The 18,660-nt window shown below is 53.6% G+C and overlaps 3 protein-coding genes across 7 annotated transcripts; 2 read left to right on the top strand and 1 right to left on the bottom strand.

Annotated features, from left to right (window-relative positions):
• The first annotated feature begins 630 nt into the window (after positions 1-630).
• Positions 631-9,781, top strand: SLC35A2 (solute carrier family 35 member A2). 2 transcript variants are annotated; one of them, XM_044235035.1, is made up of 5 exons: positions 631-765; positions 2,325-2,507; positions 6,304-6,455; positions 7,370-8,100; positions 9,462-9,781. In XM_044235035.1, the coding sequence occupies exons 1-5, from the start codon at positions 675-677 to the stop codon at positions 9,487-9,489; spliced, it is 1,185 nt and encodes a 394-aa protein (XP_044090970.1). In that variant the 5' UTR covers positions 631-674; the 3' UTR covers positions 9,490-9,781. The 2 variants fall into 2 exon arrangements, with proteins under 2 accessions (XP_044090970.1, XP_044090971.1); XM_044235036.1 differs by having other exon boundaries at positions 7,960-8,100.
• A 61-nt stretch (positions 9,782-9,842) lies between these two features.
• On the bottom strand, positions 9,843-13,743 carry PQBP1 (polyglutamine binding protein 1). 3 transcript variants are annotated; one of them, XM_044234830.1, is made up of 7 exons: positions 13,571-13,743; positions 13,047-13,131; positions 11,387-11,498; positions 11,003-11,115; positions 10,537-10,800; positions 10,245-10,308; positions 9,843-10,064 (listed from the first exon to the last, which is right to left on the bottom strand). In XM_044234830.1, the coding sequence occupies exons 2-7, from the start codon at positions 13,111-13,113 to the stop codon at positions 9,908-9,910; spliced, it is 777 nt and encodes a 258-aa protein (XP_044090765.1). In that variant the 5' UTR covers positions 13,114-13,131; positions 13,571-13,743; the 3' UTR covers positions 9,843-9,907. The 3 variants fall into 3 exon arrangements, with proteins under 3 accessions (XP_044090765.1, XP_044090764.1, XP_044090766.1); XM_044234829.1 differs by lacking the exon at positions 13,571-13,743 and adding an exon at positions 13,268-13,545; XM_044234831.1 differs by lacking the exon at positions 13,571-13,743 and adding an exon at positions 13,264-13,545.
• A 118-nt stretch (positions 13,744-13,861) lies between these two features.
• On the top strand, positions 13,862-17,576 carry TIMM17B (translocase of inner mitochondrial membrane 17B). 2 transcript variants are annotated; one of them, XM_044234832.1, is made up of 6 exons: positions 13,862-13,927; positions 14,800-14,899; positions 15,908-15,971; positions 16,791-16,919; positions 17,008-17,118; positions 17,199-17,576. In XM_044234832.1, exons 1-6 carry the CDS (start codon positions 13,902-13,904, stop codon positions 17,285-17,287), a joined length of 519 nt encoding a protein of 172 aa, XP_044090767.1. In that variant the 5' UTR covers positions 13,862-13,901; the 3' UTR covers positions 17,288-17,576. The 2 variants fall into 2 exon arrangements, with proteins under 2 accessions (XP_044090767.1, XP_044090768.1); XM_044234833.1 differs by lacking the exon at positions 13,862-13,927 and adding an exon at positions 13,968-14,133.
• Positions 17,577-18,660: the final 1,084 nt, after the last annotated feature.

The following is an 18,660-nucleotide window of genomic DNA, read 5'->3' on the forward strand; positions in this document are numbered from 1 at the left end:
GCCTCACCTGGTGGCTTACCTGTCCCCTTCGCATTTCTTTTTCTCCTCAACAAGGGCTCACTTACCCTCCCTACTCTCAGTCTCCCCTCTCCAACACCTCGCTTGTGTGGCCTCAACCGCTCTGCTCTGTTTGCCCGCCTGACCCTCACCTGTCCCGCACCGTGGGTCTAAAATTTCCTCCCAGCCGCCTGCGTACTCTCCAGGGGGCGGGGCCTCGCCGGGAGGTGGGCTAAAGAGGAACTTCAGTCCAACCAGGAAGGTACCCAGGAGTTTTGGTGCGGAAGGGGCGGGGTCATCTGTAGAAGCTGCCGATGAAGAGCTGAGATACAAGAGGCTCAGCCGAGCCAATGAGACAAGGACACACGATGGGCGGGTGATCTAGAAAGCGAGATCAATGAAGTCGAGGGCGGGTCTAGTAACGGGAATGAGCCAATGAGGCTCTGTAGAGACAGCTAGAGGCTGAATCGGCCTTGTATTGGGTCTGCCCATCCCGACGGAATCTGGAAATCCCGAGGCCGCGGTCTTAGGTTCTCTGTCCCGGGGCGGACGAGAAAAATCACAGCTCTGGCCCGCCCCTCACTCGCCCTGCCCCTACCCCGGAGGCCCGGAAGCGGAAGTGACGGATACGGAAGTGCCCTGCTGTTGCCGAGGGGACGGGCCAGGCAGATGCCAACATGGCAGCGGTTGGGTCTGGCGGTTCTACCGCGGCTGCTGGGCCAGGGGCGGTCTCCGCGGGGGCGTTGGAGCCTGGAACCGCGAGTGCGGGTGAGACAGGCCGTGGCCGAGCAGGCGGTGGCCAGGCGAGGGTCGGGATCGCTGGGGGGTCAGGAAGGTTCCTCACTCAAGCGAGAGGGAGCATCCCGTATGGACCCACCTATGTATGTGTGGTGGGGGGTGGAGGAGGAAGGACGGAACAGTCCACTGTGAGTGTGTTGGAAGGCGGGGAAGAGACCATTCTGAGGGTAATTGGGGGGGTCCCTTCCGCATATGGAGAGTGGAGATCTTTCTGAGTCTGGGGGCGTTATTGCCTTTGGGGGAGGCTAAGACCACTGAGACCATTTTGAGTTTGTGGGGGGGGGGTCCGTCCTTAGAGAAGGGAGAGAGCATTCTGAGGGTGGGAAAGTTCTTCCTTATAGAATAAAGAGGCTGTTCTGTGGGTGGTGGTTTCTTCTTTATAAAGGGATAGGGGTCATTGTGAATTAGGGTGGGGCAGGTCCTTCCATACCCGACTTAGAGGGTCCGTTTTGAAGATTGGGATGTCCGTTATAAGGAGATAAGATGTTCTGGTGGGTCCCTTCCTAATGCTGGTAGAGTTCATTGTATATTGGAGTGAGAGGGTTCTTTCTTACATGGCAGAGAAAAGACATTCTGAGGGTGTGGGGCCCTTCTTTATAGCGGGGAGAGTTCATTGTGAGTGTGAGTAGAACAAGGAATGATTCCTTGGCTGGAGGTAGGGAAGGTGCAGTGGTTGGAGGATGACTGGGCCATGTAGAGTATAGGGAAATACCTCCTTGTGTCCTCGAGGGAATCACACCATTCTTGGTACAGTAACCATTTATTATATGGGGTCCAGTCCTAGGGGCAGTGGAGGAATTATTTCTTAAGTTTGTGAAACCATTCTGTGTCAGAGGGACTCTGGTGGTCATAGAAGGTAGGAGTTGGAAAGACCATTCTCAGTGTGAGGGGATGGAATAATATCTTAGATGGGAGGAAGACCGTTCTTTAGGGGGTGGACATGCCTTATATAGTAGTCTCATTCCCTGTATTGAGGTATCATTCTTTACATAGGACGACCCCTCATTAAATAGAAGCATCATTTCATATAAATCTGTGGTTTGCTCACCCACATAATGGAATCCTTGTAGCTCGCTCAGAGATCAGAGCAACATAGGGATCTGCTGAGGTATTTCGCATAAATTCTTTACCCCAGCGATAGGTAGACAGTTAGCACTCAATAAATGTTGAGAATGTGTTTGGTAGTCCGTCTTGGGGTGGATTTGCTTCTCACACAGAGGAGGGAGAGAGGGGGCCCAGTGTGTTCAGCACCTGCTCCAGCCATTTCCTGATACCTCAGCAAGGATTCCAGGTATCGGCTGGATGGGGCGAGGCCCACTTCCTCCTTTGTAGCTCTTCCTGCCTGTTGAGGCAGCAGTAGTAGATGGGAGTCAGACCCTCCTTGGGTCAGGATAGGGAGGCAGAGAGAGGAAGTGGCAGTGGCTAGGAGGATCCTGGTTGAGAAAGGAGTGAGGGGGAAGGTGGTGGTGTGGCTGTGTCCTAGCAGCTTCTGACCCCTTCTTCCCCATTGCTCATTGAATTTCCCACAGCTCACCGGCGCCTCAAATACATATCCCTAGCTGTGCTGGTGGTCCAGAATGCCTCCCTCATCCTCAGCATCCGCTACGCCCGCACACTGCCTGGGGACCGCTTCTTTGCCACCACTGCTGTGGTCATGGCCGAAGTGCTCAAAGGTCTCACCTGCCTGCTGCTGCTCTTCGCACAGAAGAGGGGTATGAGCCAGCAAGGGGGGCGGTGGTGCTGCACTGGGGTCAGTGGTGGGACTTTGTGTGTGTGTGTGTACACCCATGCCCACATGGAGGGTTTGCTGGGGTAATATCACTGTATCCCTGTATCTGAAACCGCCTGGGGAGTGTGTAAGTGCAGCTAATCTGCCTTGTCTCTCCAGCCCTACTTTTATACCCCTGATGCCCGGGAAATTGGTCTGTGTGGACTGTAGGAGTGAAACGGTCTGTACCCATACGGTAGCAGGCGACCCTTACAGGGTGATTCACTTATTTCCCTTTAACTTTGCATTATGGATCATTTTAAACATACACAAACTTGGAGAGAATAATAAAACAAAATGTCCATGTACCCATCACCCAGAGTCATCAGTTGTCCACCCATGGCCCCTCTGCCATTAAACAGCATCAGTGATTACCCACTCGCTGTCCATCTCCCTGTCTGCCTACCTACCCACTCCCTACCTTACCTTACTGCAGTGTGTCCCACACGAAGTATGTAGTATTTTGAAATACATCCCCACCCCTACCTTACTGTCTTGAATAAATATTTTGGTGCATTAAAAATAACGGCAGTATCTAAAAATCATTCATCAAAAAATGAACCATAAAAGAATCAAATACCCAGTCAAGTGTTCACACACTTAAAATGGCTTCTCAAATATCATAACAATTTTTAAGAATTTGTCTCAGTCAGGTTTATATAAGGTCAGTGTCTTGCACTTGGTTGGTGTCTTCTAGGTCTGTTAACCTCAGGGTTCTCCTCCAGCTCTGTGATGGGCAGTTAATTTCTTGAAGAGAGCAGGTGGTTTGTCTTAGAGACTTTGGACAGCCTGCAGTTTGCTGCCGGCCTCCTAGTGGTATTTAACATATTCCTCTACCTTTTCTGTACTTCCTAGAAATTGGATTTCTATACCAATTTAAACATCTCCCTAAAAGCCTGCTTTAAAACGTTGTCAGTTGTTTCTCTACAAAGGCCGTGCCAGGGCGCCTGGGGGTGCTCAGTCAGTTAAGCGTCCGACTCTTGATTTCAGCTCAGGTCATGATTGCAGGGTCTTGAGATTGAGCCCCACATTGGGCTCTGCACTTAGCAATGGGGAATTTGCTTGAGGTTTTCTCCCTTTCCCTCTGCCTCTCCCCCCGCTCATGGGCACGCACACCCTAATAAGTAAATAAATCTTTACAAAAATAATTAAAGGCCTTGCCTGTGTAAAGGATACAGATGTCTGTTCCAGCTCTGCTGTCAGTATTTACGATGAAGAAAACATTCTTGCCCGCTCACTAGCTCCAGGGCCCTGTGAGGCAGCAGTTTGGGAACCCATCTGTTCTGTCCTTTCTTTCCTTTTTTTTTTTTTTTAAGTGGACATGTAGCTGACCTGCACAGTTAACCATTGAACAACACAGGTTTGAGCTGTGCAGGCGAATTTAGACACAGGTTTTTGTCTAATAAATGCAGTACGGAAAATGTATTTTCCTTATGATTTTCTTTTCTTTAGCTTACTTTAATGTAAGAATACCATATATGATACATAGAACATAAAAAATGTTCTGTGTGCTCCACAAGGCTTCCAGCCAGCAGTAGACTATTAGGAGTTAAGCTTGGGGTTGGAGGTATCAACAATTTATGTGGATTTTTAACTGTCTGGGGGTTGATGCCCCAGCTCCTGTGCTGGTCACTGGTTAACTGTAATGTTTTCTTAGTTTCAGGTGTACAACATACTGATTCAACAATTCTCTCCATTACACAGTGCTCGCCATGATAAGTGCACTAACCATCTGTCACCAGACTGAGTTATTACCTTATTATTGGCTATATTCCCTGTGCTGTACTTTTCATTCCTGTGACTTATTTATTTTTATAACTGGAACTTTGTACCTCGTAACCCCCTTCACCTATTTCGCCCATTTCCCGCTCCCCTCCCTGCCCCCAGCAACTGCCAGTTCTCTAGGAGTGTGTGATTCTGTGTCTGGTTTTGTGGTTGTTTTGTTTTGTTTTGTTAGATTCTATGAGGTGATGAAATCATTTGTCTTTCTTGGTCTGACTTCCTTCACTTAGCATCATGCCCTCAAGGTCCATCATCTGCTCCCCTCCCCCACCTTCTGTTCTGTTCTCAGTTGATTCCGAGACACTTCCAAGTGCTCATTGCGGCAGCCCCTGCTCCGACTGCGTCCTGCACTCAGGGGGGCTGATATTATTTGGGATGGGGAGAAGCAAAGAGCTACAGATTTAAAACCACAGGCCTCTACCTCAGATCTACGATTTCAGCCCCTCGCCCCATGTTGTTGTTGTTGTTTTTTCTCTTGAATCAGTTTTGTGGTAAAACCTGGCCTGACCTCACATGGGGCTGTTTGTGTATCTGTGTTTTTTAATTTTTCTCAGTTGGTGTGAATGTTTACACAAGTCGCCACAGAAATATGAACATGTGTGATTATGGTGTGCAGCCTCCTGTATGTGAGGGCTATGTTACATGTTACGTGCCAGATTGCCCATGCTAATTGTCTGACGCCTGGAAAATGTCCAACACCCAAACCCCCAGGCCCCAAGAGTTGGGGTTAAGGGGTTTGAGATGGGTAATTACTCCTGGGATGAAAGGCCAGGCAGGGCCACGAGCCGTCAGTGTAAGTTCCCTGTGATAGCCCCGTGCACTGGCTTTCCCCTGCGATAGCCTGGTGCAGTAGGTGGGGTTTTCACAGAGGAGCAACACGCAGCTGATCCTGAAAAGGTAAACTGTAGAGCTTTGCAGAGGCCTGACTCTCCAGGAGGGTTCTCTCTCTCATGCATCGGTGGGAGCAGGCCCCAGCCAGCCTTGGCTGCTGCTTCTTTTTTTTTTTTTAATTTTTTTTTAAATTTATTTATTTGACAGAGAGAGATCACAAGTAGACAGAGAGGCAGGCAGAGAGAAAGGAGGAAGCAGGCTCCCCACTGAGCAGAGAGCCCGACGCGGGACTCAATCCCAGGACCCCGAGATCATGACCCGAGCCGAAGGCAGCGGCCTAACCCACTGAGCGACCCAGGCGCCCGCCTTGGCTGCTTCTTAGTCCCATTGCCGTTGTTGCCTGTGGCCCAGGTGGCCCAGTCCTTGCATGTCGGGTGGGCAGAGCAGGAGATGGCTCCTACCCTCAGGCAGCTCTCAGGCCAGTAAGGCGCTAAGATAAGGGTCATAGTTGAGTCTCCAACTTCCCCTCTGGTTGGCAGTCTGCCTTCCCACTCCTAAGGCTTCTCCTTCACAAGCTAGTTCCTACTAACAATTTCACTGGCTAGATGGGTATTGAGTGCTTGCCCTGAGTGGGCCTCCTGTCTGGGGAGCTAGGCTGTACACTGAGTGAGGACAGCCTGCGAGCCTCAGCTGTGCACAGTCCAGGATGGTAGTTTTTTTTTTTTTTTAAAGATTTTATTTATTTATTTGAGAGAGAGACAGTGAGAAAGAGCATGAGCGAGGAGAAGGTCAGAGGGAGAAGCAGACTCCCCATGGAGCTGGGAGCCTGATGCGGGACTCGATCCCGGATCTCCGGGATCATGACCTGAGCCGAAGGCAGTCGTCCAACCAACTGAGCCACCCAGGCATCCCAGGATGGTAGTTTTGTATCCTATGAAAATGCTGGCCATGAGGGCCTGCTGGAGGGTGGGGGGTGCTGCGCTGTGGGGAAACTGAGAGCACAGACCTCATTCGAGCCCTCAGGAAGTCAGAGTGTGGTAGGGAGACAGAGGGCCCAGCCCAGTCCTGGCCCGCAGAGGATCTGCAGTGCTCAGGAGGGCTGTCCTCCCCCTCCCCGTGCACCCCAGGTAACGTGAAGCACCTCGCGCTCTTCCTCCACGAGGCTGTCCTGGTGCGGTATGTGGACACACTCAAGCTTGCGGTGCCCTCTCTCATCTATACCTTGCAGAATAACCTCCAGTATGTTGCCATCTCCAACCTGCCAGCTGCCACTTTCCAGGTGAGCTGCATGCCCATTGTGGCCTCAGAGGAGCCAGCTGGGGTCGGGGAGTTAGGAGGCCGACAAGGGGAGGGCTGCAGAGAGCTGGGACTGTGTCGCCTTGGCTCTCCCTCAGTCTCAGTTCTTCATCTGTGAGAACTGGGAATGGGGACGGGAATGCCTCCTCACCAGGTTGCTGGGACGGCTAAAAGAAATAATATCTGGGAAGAGCCTGTGGTTGGCAGTAGGTAGGCTTTCGGCTGTTTCCAAGGAGGCCTTGGAAAATGGTTGAAGAGCCTGGATTCTGGGGCCCAAATCCCACCTCAGCTACTACTTCCCAGCTGTGTGATCTTGGGCAAGTCACTGACATCTCTGTGCCCTAGTTTTCTCATCTTCCCATCAGACGTTACAGTAGCGCCCACCTCATCTGAGAGAGCACTGAACGAATAGATTCATATGCAGTGCCTAGAGGCACAGTAGCACACAGCGGCCACTGTGTCAATGTTTGCGGATGTTATCATTGTGGCTGATTGGCTTGCATCAGCACCTAGTTATCAGCCCTTGCCCCCCCTACCCTCATCAGAGAGCCTGTCACTTGTTCATTCACCTGCCGCGTGAGCTGGTTCGCAAACAACAGCTGTACTCTACAGATGGTGATGTCAGGGCCAAGACAGGGCAAGTGCCTTGTTCCTCATCACACAGCCAGAAAATGGGGTTGGGGTGCAGACTTGGGTATGGCCCCGGACTTCCTTGTGGAGCTGTGGACTTTCCGGGAAGCATGGCTCAGGGCTGTTTAGCGCCCTGCCAGTTAGCTCCCAAGGACTGGGTGTCTTCCTGTTTGCCTGCCCTGCCCTATCCCTGCACTGGGCACATTGTGGGATGGGGGTGGGGCGGGGAACAGCCCTTAGCACCTCCTGCATGCATGCTACACACAGGTGACGTACCAGCTGAAGATCCTGACCACGGCGCTGTTCTCTGTGCTCATGCTGAACCGCAGCCTTTCGCGGCTGCAGTGGGCTTCCCTGCTGCTCCTCTTCACTGGTGTTGCCATTGTCCAGGCACAGCAAGCTGGTGGTGGGGGCCCTCGGCCACTGGACCAGAACCCTGGGGCAGGCCTGGTGGCCGTCGTGGCCTCTTGTCTGTCCTCGGGCTTCGCGGGCGTCTACTTCGAGAAGATCCTCAAGGGCAGCTCGGGCTCTGTGTGGCTGCGCAACTTGCAGCTGGGCCTCTTCGGCACAGCGCTAGGCCTGGTGGGGCTCTGGTGGGCGGAGGGCACTGCCGTGGCCCGCCGCGGCTTCTTCTTCGGCTACACGCCGGCCGTGTGGGGCGTGGTGCTCAACCAGGCCTTTGGCGGGCTGCTGGTGGCTGTTGTCGTCAAGTACGCCGACAACATCCTCAAGGGCTTTGCCACCTCCCTATCCATCGTGCTGTCCACGGTCGCCTCCATCCGCCTCTTTGGCTTCCACGTGGACCCGCTGTTTGCCCTGGGCGCCGGGCTGGTCATCGGTGCTGTCTACCTCTACAGTCTGCCCCGAGGTGCAGCCAAAGCCACAGCCTCCGCCTCCACCTCCGGGCCCTGCACGCACCAGCAGCCTCCGGGGCAGCCGCCACCACCCAAGCTGTCTTCCCACCGCGGAGACCTCAGCACGGAGCCCTTTCTGCCGAAGTCAGTGCTGGTGAAGTGAGGGCTGGTGGCGGTGGGGGGTGACAGGGAGGGGGACTGGGTGGAGGGTGTTGGGCATCTGCAGGGACCTGAGCTGCCACTGGGTCTGGCTCCTCTGGGACTGGAAGTGTTTTCTCCCAGGTCATGGAGGCTTCTAGAGGGGCATGGGATGGGGTGGGGCGTCACACAAACCCTTCCTCGCAGACTGGGCCCCCCTCCACTGGAGGAGGTTTTGAGAGCTGCCTCCTCTGCCCCAGCCAACCCCTTTCGGGGACTGGGTTGGCAGTGTTGTCATTCAAGGCCTTTCTTTGCCTGCCTGCCCTCAGCTGGAGGTGTCCTGTCCCATGCCTAGGAGAGCCCCTCCTAGCAACCCCTCCACCTCTGTAAGGACAAATCAGACAAAAATGTTACAGCTCTTTTAGTGATGGATGCCTACCTGTGGGGTTCAGCTTCCTGTAGCTTGAGGCCTTCTTGCCTCCCTCACAGCCGCAGTGGATCATGTTAGCAGTTCGGGTCCTTTTTGTACGTGGCCTTGGGGCAGCTTCCCTGACGGGAGACCCTTCAAAATGGGCCTCTTGTGGGCACCCGGGAGAGAGGAAGGGGCCGGAGCTGACACGTGTTGCATCAGCCCATTCCTGGGGAGGGTACAGTACAGTAGGGGCCGTTTGTTTTTTTAATGGTCTGGAAACTTGTGGTATAATCAGATAATTAATGATCCAGGGTGCGGGGAGGGGGAAAAGGTCCTTGGAGTGGCTGAATCTCACTGAAATCTAAGACACTGTCAGATGCCAGATGCAGGGTTCTTTTCCAAGACATCCTAAAAGGGAAGCTAAAGCTGCCGACCACACCTCTGATAATGCACTGGCTGTATGAGGCACTCTTGCTCTGTGACAGGGTGAGGGGGTCTTAAAATCGCTGAAATGTGGAACCTGCCCCCTGCACTCCCTTAAGCTTATTAACCCCTTAACTGTCTCCCAGGATGTGCGTGTGCGCGCATGCGTGTGTGTGCGCGCACACGCACGCGTGCACACACACATGGGGGAGATGCCTGGGCTATCTTTGCTCTATGTAAATAGGGTTGTTGGATCTTTATTTTTGATTAATTTGTTCTGATTTTTTTGGCTTGTTTTCTAAGGAACTGTAATGAACAAATGTCAGGAGACCCAATGCCAAATAAAGATGTTGTATTTATTTAGTCCACGTGTAGCTTTCTGACCCAGGGGACTCACTCTGTCTGCATAGGCTCTGTTACTAACCCCCGGACTACCAGCTCCACCACTGCCACCCTTTCTTGCTCAGGGCACTCGCCTGCCAGCCCACACCAGCTGTCTGTGTTTCTCTCTCCCTCCCCATTCCCACCACAGGTTGCTCACCAAGGTGAAGGGTTCGTAGCCGCTGGGATGGAAGACGCTGGCCTGGCCTCCTTCTCCCCTCTTGCCCTGGCCCAGCCAGGACCAAACTCTGATCAGTATTAGGGGTGGGGGGAGGTAGACACTGAACCCCAACCTGGTCCCCCCACCCCCACCCCCCACTCCCATGCAGGGGGAGGGACACAACTGAACTCTGGTAATGAGGGCATGGACAGGATCCACCTCGGCCTCCAAGCCCCCCGTCGCCCTCATATCCTTGCCACTCCCGCACTATCTTAGGTGAGTTTTTGCAAATAAAATGTTTTTCACATCTTGCCGGCCTTGGGTTGGGAAGCCTCAAGAGCGCATGGGAAGGAAACACTCAGGCCTCTTGGGCACGATCCATCGAAAAGCTTTTATTAAAAACCCTGGGGGACAGTGGGGTGGCATTGTGGGGAGGTTCAGTCCTGTTGCTTGGTTCGGGAGGCCTCGGCATTGGCCCGGAGCACAGCCCCCGGGGATGGGTAGGGGCGCTGCTGGAAGAGGGGCCCCGCCGCTGTCGTGTCTGCACCCGTCTTGGCCTCATTCCGCTTGGGGAGTCCTGTTGACCATGTGCCCCTGGTAGGGAGGGGGTTAGGAAATAGGGGTCAGGAGTTGGAATATGGGATGCAGTAGGCACTCCCCACCCCCAACTCCAACAACTGACAAATCAGGGAAGGAGACAGGGAAAAAGCAATGGTCATCAGTGCAAGGGACTCATGAGGGAAAGAGAAGGGCTTGTGAGGGCTTTTCCTTTACCGGGGTGCATCCGAGTACGAGCTGGGGTCCATGGGGTCTAACTCTTCATCCTTCCGGCTTGCCGCTGAGGAAACAGGTAGCAGAGTGAGGTTTTCAGTAGAGACACAAGGAGCCCCTGATTACCAACCTCCCCCATCCCAGGGAGAAATGGGGTGCATGGCTGCCGTGGCCCACAGCACCCCATCCCAGGTGCCAGGCTCAGGCACTCGAATGAGCAAAGGGAGGGCCTCTCTTCCATGACTCGTCCGTGGTGCCTCATCTGCCTCGGGCCCAGCCCTGCTGTTGAGCTTACCCTTCTTGCTCTTGGGGTAGGGTGCCAGCTCCTCCCTGCGATGATGGCGCCGTTCTTTGCTCTCTTCCCGCTCTGATTTGTCATACCCACGATCCCGATCCCGATCCCTGTCCCGCTCTCTCTCTCTGTCCACTTTGTCATAACCACGTTCCCGTTCTCTGTCCGACTTCTCATGGCCCCGGTCCGACTTCTCGTGGCCCCGGTCCGACTTCTCATGGCCCCGGTCTGACTTCTCATGGCCCCGATCCACCTTCTCCTCAGCATCTGGGAACACAAAAGCCTTGAAGTGACCTTTCTCCTCCAATCTCTGGCCCCAGCAGCATCTTGTCTTCAGTAAATACCACCCCCCCCTTCCTGGGGTTTGGTCTTCCTGTCTCACCTGCCCCTCCCCAGTCCACTGTCATTTACCTGACCCCTCCCTGAGAACTGCAGGACCATGGAGGCACCCTTAGGTCCGCCAACTCACCCGCATTACTTGCCCTGAGCTTCTTGGCGGATTTGGTAACGACGGAGTTGGGGTCATGTGGGGAGAGCCAGGACACGAGGTCTGTGTCCACATTCCAGTAGTAAGGGAGCCCGCTGTGGGGCAGTGGGAGGGAAGCAGGAGAGTGAGAGAGGGAGGGGAAGAGAGGGGAGAAGGAAGGAAGGAGGGAGTGGAGGAGTGTCAGCACAGGGGTCTTATAGCCTCAACTCCTACCCATCTCTTGTAACTGCCCCACGTAAGGACCCCAGAGGGAGGACCCCCAGACCTCTGTGTTTCCCATTTACCCCAAAGCCAGGGACAGCAAAGGAAAGGTGAAGTCAGATGTCACTTCCCCCACCCACCCCCACCCCAGTTCCCCATGCTCACCAGGAAGGGTCAAACACCTTGTACCAGCTCGGTGGCAGGCCCTCCAACCGGGTGGCCTCATAGTCTACAGGGTCATCATCATAGTCCTCAGCAATGATCTCTTCCTCTGGCTCTGGCAGAATAGCGGGGTGGAGGAAAGCAGTAAGGACTAGAGGGATTCTCATCTTAGAGCCAGAGCCTGGAAAGACCCTCAAATTCACATGGACCACAGTGTGTGTGTGTGTGTGTGTGTGCGTGCACGCGTGCGCACCAGGTCTCACCTTCTGTGGCAAATATCACATTCCAAATCCAAGTGTCTGAAGATCAGGGGATTTGCCGAAAAAATGTACCTAAATCTCTTGTTTCTGGGTTCAGGTAAAATCTGGGATTTGATGCTGTCACCCACACCTATCTGATTTCAGAATTTAGACAAGGATTCATCATACAAACATATCCTCCAGTTCCTGAGTTCAGGAAGCATGGGACACCATGCTATCCAAATCTATTTTGATAAAATGAGTTTGAACAGTAATGGATTGTTCTGAAAATATGTCCAAATCTGCTCAGCTCCCAAAGCCTGGCAAATATTGGGTTTCTGATCTTGTATATTGAGCAGCAAGTCTGAATGGCAGAGGATATATCCAAACACTGCTCTGGGTCCATTCAGTTCCTAGGCTTGACATATAGCAGGCCTACAGCAGCTGTCAGTTACTATTGGCAAAATAAAAGAGGTGAATGTTGTTAGCTTGGTACGTGACCCTCAGTAGGCCTACCACAGATTTCAGCTGTGGCTGGAACTAACAATGAAATGTACATGTCAGCAGCAGCATACTGCCTGTCACACAATAGACCCAAAGTAAATGTGAGTTATAACCACCAGTATCGTTAGTAAGATGTATATTCCATCAGCACAGGGCCTCGTACTCAACAGGCTTACAATAATGGTCAGTGATTATTATAAGTATTATTAACCGCAAGATCTATGAGTGGCACAGTTGCTTGTAACAGATGGCCTTTACCAGTAAGGTGAAAATAAGATGTACTTCCCAGTGCTTAGCACACTGTACCCAAAACAGATGCCAAAAAAAAAAAAAAACCCTCAAAAACAAAAAACCACCACACCAGATGCCAGCTTTTACTATTACTGACAATGAGGTGGAAATCTTAGCACAAGCAGCCCAGGAGGCATAAATGATAGATCCTATCATTATTTTCTACTGTTAGCCATAATGCATATGCTAAGCACTTGGGCCCAAAATACATGTCAGCTACGGATACGGTGAACAATACGTTACAGATCACCAGCATGGTGACTGGCACCACTGTAGGTCTAAAATAAGGTAATCATTAGGGTAAAGAACAAAGTATCTGCATCCTGCTACGGTCTACTAGGATACTTTGTAATACCTTCCACGGATTGCTTGTTGGGTTGCACGAGGCACACAATAGAACCCCAAAAAGGCCTTCTGCTGTCAATATTAAGCACTAAACATGCATTCCCCACCCCCACCCCCGCCCGCGCTAGGAATGAGTGTCAGGAAGCCATATTGTTAACAATGCCCGCCACCCGACTGATTGGTGCGCAATAGGGTCTATGCTAGGTATGAAGTGGCAGTTATGAACAACAAAGTGCCTGTCAAGCCTGCCACATGGTAGGCCCATCTGCTTTTAGCTTGCTTACCGGGCTCCAGATGTTTGAGGATGCCTCTCTTGGCCAAGCGGGTCTGCAGCGCAACAGGCAGCGGCATAGTGGACAGCAGACAGACCTAGGGACGGATGGACAGACACACGCACACACACACATACACACAAACCGCCAGCTCAAATGAGGATTCAAATCCCGATCCTAAAATCAAGCGCCTCCTCCCAGCATATACTCCGTCTGGACCCCCACCTACCTACCTTCACGGATAGCTGGCCGAACGGAACCGACGCACTAAGAGGTGGGAAGATAGGTGCACTGCACCCAACTCCCACCGACCCCCGCCTCGAGGCTGGGTGTTCCAGGACCCAGTTCCCCTCCCAGGCCCAGGCTCCACCCACCGCCTAAGGGATCAAGCTCAGTTCCACCCCCCTGCGTCCCAGGAATGGGCTCACCCAACGTCCCCCACAGACTCCTGGGTGGGAGGAACCAAAGCTCCGGGACGGGGGAGCAGAGCGCAGCACCTCCTCCTATTGCAAAACATGCACCCACCCCAACATTACCAATACAATCCCGCGAGTACTGGAAGGTTGTCAGATGGGCCGGCTTTCTCTTGTAGCTGCTAGGATCACCAGAACCACGTGAATGCCTTCTCTGAAAGCCCAGAATGAGGACCGCCCTCCCCAAAGCTTGAAAGAACTGGGCGACAGTCAGGCTGCAGTACAGATGACGCAACCCGGGTGGCCAATGAGAGCGTGGCCCTGGCCTGACGAGCGCGAAGCGACCCAATCGCTGAGCTAGAATAGGTGGAGCGCTCATGCGCCTGTGCGCGTTTGCCGTGGGGGCGTGGCCCGCCGGGGTTTAGTCAGGACTGCGCGGCCGGACGCCGGCGCCATGGAGGAATACGCACGGGAGCCTTGGTACGGCGGTGGGCACAGGCCCCGGGACTGTTGCTGCGGCGCCACGGCCAGCTGTGGGAGGCGGGCGGGAGAGGCGCCGGCCACACCGCGCCACGTCCTAGATTCGGGACATTCTTAGACATTTGTGGTCTCCTTCCGCTTCCCTCCGCTTCGTTCCTCCCACTCGGGCGCCGTTAAGAGGGGCCGCCGCCGTGTGCCTGGAGAAGGTGCGGTGCAGGACCAACCACTCCCAAGTTTCCCCTGACTCCGTTTGTCTCCCCAGTCTCTCTTAACGGAAAGAGCCATGCTGGTCGAATCCATTCCAGCCCGGGGGTGGTGACGGTTGTCGAGCGGAAATCCCCAGAGTTACCTTGCGTGGCTTTACCCTGGTCGCTTCAGCCAGTGGGGGCGGGGCCCGGGTGAGCCTATGGTGAACGAGCTGGGTCCTCCCCCCCCCCGTACCATGTGCTCTTGGTTTTTCCCAGTTGGAGCGGGTTAAAAAAGCGGGAAGAGGGCGGGATTTGGTCGGACGTGTTCATTGTTGGAGACGGGGGTCCGACCCCGCCCTGCTTTAATAACGGTATTAGCAAATGAACACTTTAACATCGCTGATCCAAACGTGCCAACCCCGCCTGTGTCAGTTCATTTACTGTTCGGCAGTAGGGAAGCAGTTGGCTGATTCCTCGGTTGGCCACGAGGGGAGGGGCGGACAGGGCCAAGACTAATGTTTTTCCCCTTGAGTACCATTTGCAGAAATGAGGGGGAAAATAATATTATCTGAAGTGCTGCTTCCCATTCGAGTGACTTGGCTTCTCCCAGTGGGAAAGAGTCCATGCAATATGGCAGGGGGAAGAGGGGCTCACTTAATCCCACCCTCCTCTTCCGGCCTGTAGCCCATGGCGAATCGTGGACGATTGCGGTGGAGCCTTCACTATGGGTGTTATCGGCGGTGGAGTCTTCCAGGCCATCAAGGGCTTCCGCAATGCCCCTGTCGTGAGTCGTGGCCTTCCCTGGGTGGAGGGGGGGACCTGCCCTGCCCACCCCACCCAGGATACTGCGCGGAAAACCGCTTGGAGCTGCCATGACTTACTCATTCTGGTTCCTGCTAGCTTATTATGTGCCAGGCCTGGCTCCAGGATCTGTGGTTTGGGGAGAAATGGCAAACATGGCCCTGTGTCCCTAGCCCCCAGCACCCAACTGGGTTTTCTCTGTGAAAATGCTGTGCTTTCAAAACGATCCTCATCAAATCCTAAATGTATGTGCGAGGCCAGAGAGACTTTCCCCAGAGGCAGATTACCTGGATACAGGCAAGTGCCAGGAGTTAACTGGCAGAAGGACCGCCTTAAAGTTAAGAAAATGCTTTTAATGTAACCTAATCAATGTTCTTCTCTCTCTCTCTCTCTGCCCACCCTCTTCCAAGATCTTATCAAACGTCATGGCTTTAAATGCCATCCATTTGCCAAGGTCTCTGAAATTTATCTATCTAACTCCCGTCCCTCCCCTCAACTCCTGGAACTCTTTCCTGGATCTTTGCCCAGATTTCCTGTTCTCATCCTCAAGGTCTCAGCACAAACACCCCCTCCTTTAGAGTCCTTTCCTGACCCTTCAGCCGTTATCATTTCTCTTGATCCCATTTCCTTCAGGGTCTGTATTGCTTTGTGAAGCTATCTCGTTGGTCTGTACCTCTGCCAGGCATTTGTCTCTCCCGTTGTAATGTGAGCTCGGAGAGGGCAGGGGCTAGGTCTGTCTCATTATCCCTCCATTACAGCATGGTGCCTGGCACTTAGGTGCTAGGGATCATTGAATGAATGAGAACCTCTTAACCCACAGCTGAGAACGCCCATGTTAGGGTGCTCATCAGCCTCCAAGTTCCTGGTCCCTGCTCCATGTCTCTACTCCTGATACCCCTGATCCATCACGTTCCCTCCCTTAAAAGCTACAAACCCTGCGTGCCCGGGGCCTAATCCCTATTCTGACTCCCCGCCTCCTCACTTTTCCCAGGGAATTCGGCACCGAATGAGAGGCAGTGTCAATGCTGTGAGGATCCGAGCCCCCCAGATTGGAGGTAAGAGGTTTGGAGAGACCTAGGAGATGGGATGCAGAGTTGGCAGTGGTCGTTCCTGTGGTTCTAGACTGCAGATTGGGGGTCCACATTTCCAGCCCCAATTTTGCCTGTGGCTTCAGGACAGTGATGTTTCCCCATAATTGAATACAGAGGGGCAGGAGTATGGATTCCAAGAGTTTAAATCCAGACCCCAGATCTTCCCTGATGGCATGACTTTGGGTTCGTGGATTCACCTCTCTGAACCTCATCGGTAATATGGGGATGGTGACAGCAGTAACCACTTAAATTGTTTTGTAAGATAGATCATGTACATTTATGTCATTTACAGAGGACTTGCTAAGTGCTGGCTGCTTAGCTAAGCCCTTTAACCATGTTAATGAATTTAAGACTTCAGAAGTCAAATTAACATATCAGTACCTAGAACAGGTCCTGGCGCACAGCAGGGCCTCAATAAACACTTCAATTATTACAGCATTAACCAGCTTTCATAGCCTCTTTTGGGCTCCCTTAAACCAAGATCAGAAGTCCAGTTTGGTGTGATGCTTAGAAAGATCAGAGTTGCTCTGTGAAAAGCCACACAGAAGAGAAATCTGTTTGTAAACACTTGTCAAACCCCTACAAAGGTGAGGGGAATGCCGGTGGCGATCAGAGATCGCTTGACAAAGGGGCGCACAGGGAGTATCCCCTAGGAGTTTACTCTCTGCCTTTGTGTCTGGGTTTTTCTCCCCATCCCTTGCCAGAACTGTCAGGCCTTGGAAGCCCCCGGACCCAGCACTGTGGATTTTGGGGCATTCTGATTCAGCCTCTGTCTCCCTACAGGTAGCTTCGCGGTGTGGGGGGGCCTGTTCTCCACCATCGACTGTGGCCTGGTGCGCCTGCGGGGCAAAGAAGACCCCTGGAACTCCATCACCAGTGGAGCACTGACCGGGGCTGTGCTGGCAGCCCGCAGTGAGTGCCCTAGCCCCCGGCCCTCCGGCCCCTTCCGCCTTGTTCTGCCTGCCCTCACCTCTCTCTCCCTGTCTCTTCCCTTTCCCAGGTGGCCCACTGGCCATGGTGGGCTCGGCCATGATGGGGGGCATCCTCTTGGCCCTCATAGAGGGTGTTGGTATCCTCCTTACTCGCTACACAGCTCAGCAGTTTCGCAACGGTGAGTACCCAGCAGACACTGGTCAGGGAGAGGTGCGAAATGCATCACCTCTCACCCTTAACTGATACTTTGCTCTGCAGCACCCCCGTTCCTGGAGGACCCCAGCCAGCTGCCCCCTAAGGAGGGTACCCCAGCCCCAGGCTATCCCAGCTATCAGCAGTATCACTGAGGAAGTGACCGCCTGTCACCACCACCATGGGAGCTCCTCCTCCGTTCCCTCCCCGATGATCTACCTCGAAGGGAGGGCTGGCTCCCAGTAGGCCCTGGGACCCTCCAGAGAGGGCCTCTACTGTGCTCCCTTGTCCCAGGGTGGGGGGTGGGGCACCCCAGCTGCCCTGAAGGATGGGTCCCCTTCTCTATCAGGGCACCCCAACCCCGAATTCACATGTAACAAGTTCTCACCCCGGCCCCCTTTTCCTGGCGCCCTGATGAGTATTTAAAGCCTGTTTTGAAATGCCTGTGTTTGTACTCCTTGAGCCGCGCGGGAGCCCCTTGTTAGGACAAGGGGCAGGGCCCTCTTCGGGGACGCAGAAGCCCTAGGTATTGTAGTCTGCAGAGAGTAAGTGATTGTGGGATGAATGAGCAGGAGGAGGAATGAATCGAGAAATGAACAGGTGCATGAATAGGGGGTGTGGGGACCAAGTGATGGATCATAGGCAGACGGGAACAGGCTTGGGAAAGAAGTGAGTGAACAGAAGAATTACTGGGGTGGGGAAGGGTGTAGTTTGCACCTTGCACCCCGACCCCTCCCTCCCATGCCCCCATTGCCAAGGCTGGGAAATCTGACTGCAGTGAAGTCTGGCTTTCTGAATCCCAGTCACCCCTTTGTGAGTGTGATCTCCCTCTCTGTGGCCTCGCCATGGACCTGGGGTGGAAGTGTGGGTCAGAAAGATCCAGCTTTCTTGAGGAAGGTGCCCTCTGTCAGTCTCCCCCTTCTGTACCCCCGAGCTACTCCTTGATGATGCTCAACACTGCAGTTTTCTTAAGAGCAATGATAAAATAACCAGAAAGGAGTTTTCATATTGGGGTGGGGGCGTTACAGGAAAGAGATTTTTCTGGAGGGACATTGGCCCCAAACACTGTCTCTTCCATGCAAACCTCTACACATGTGGGACCAACACTGTCACCACTGGGGTGCATCACGGGGGACCTAAGAACAGTTTCTTTTAGTGCAAGCCATTACAAAGAGGTGGAGATGTCCTTGGACAAAATTGCTTCCTGGGGGTAAAAGTACAGAAGCCCAGACCTCCCAACAACCTGGATGCCTCTGTAGGAGCCGAAGTGTCACAGGGCCAGCTTGTGTGCCTTGGTGCCAGCCTGCCAGCAGCCACCAGACAAAACTCCAGGGAAGCACGGTCGGGGGTGGGGGGCTGCCAGCGCTGTGCGCACTGCCCTTACAGGGCCCCCACCTGGCCTTGAGCTCGGAGCTCTAGGGGTGTCAGTTTCAGGCCCAGGGTCTTCCAGATGGTCATGCCTTCTGGGCTGCTAATGTGGCAAGATCCCTTCTTCACCACCAGGCCCCCTTCTCTGGGCTCCCCCTGC

Source organism: Neovison vison, chromosome X (genome assembly GCF_020171115.1).
Source record: "Neovison vison isolate M4711 chromosome X, ASM_NN_V1, whole genome shotgun sequence".
Classification (NCBI taxonomy): Eukaryota; Metazoa; Chordata; class Mammalia; order Carnivora; family Mustelidae; genus Neogale; species Neogale vison.

What these genes read in the sequence shown, in the direction of transcription:
- SLC35A2 (XM_044235035.1), top strand. Translation starts at nt 675, where the DNA reads ATGGCAGCGGTTGGGTCTGGCGGTTCTACCGCGGCTGCTGGGCCAGGG. An exon ending in GCCTGGAACCGCGAGTGCGG is followed by an intron (nt 766 to 2,324) that starts GTGAGACAGGCC and finishes AATTTCCCACAG; the next exon opens with CTCACCGGCGCCTCAAATAC. An exon ending in GCTCTTCGCACAGAAGAGGG is followed by an intron (nt 2,508 to 6,303) that starts GTATGAGCCAGC and finishes CGTGCACCCCAG; the next exon opens with GTAACGTGAAGCACCTCGCG.
- PQBP1 (XM_044234830.1), bottom strand. Translation starts at nt 13,113, where the DNA reads ATGCCGCTGCCTGTTGCGCTGCAGACCCGCTTGGCCAAGAGAGGCATC. An exon ending in CTACCCCAAGAGCAAGAAGG is followed by an intron (nt 10,309 to 10,536) that starts GTAAGCTCAACA and finishes CTGTTTCCTCAG; the next exon opens with CGGCAAGCCGGAAGGATGAA. An exon ending in TCGTACTCGGATGCACCCCG is followed by an intron (nt 10,065 to 10,244) that starts GTAAAGGAAAAG and finishes CCTCCCTACCAG; the next exon opens with GGGCACATGGTCAACAGGAC.
- TIMM17B (XM_044234832.1), top strand. Translation starts at nt 13,902, where the DNA reads ATGGAGGAATACGCACGGGAGCCTTG. An exon ending in GCTTCCGCAATGCCCCTGTC is followed by an intron (nt 14,900 to 15,907) that starts GTGAGTCGTGGC and finishes CACTTTTCCCAG; the next exon opens with GGAATTCGGCACCGAATGAG. An exon ending in CCGAGCCCCCCAGATTGGAG is followed by an intron (nt 15,972 to 16,790) that starts GTAAGAGGTTTG and finishes GTCTCCCTACAG; the next exon opens with GTAGCTTCGCGGTGTGGGGG.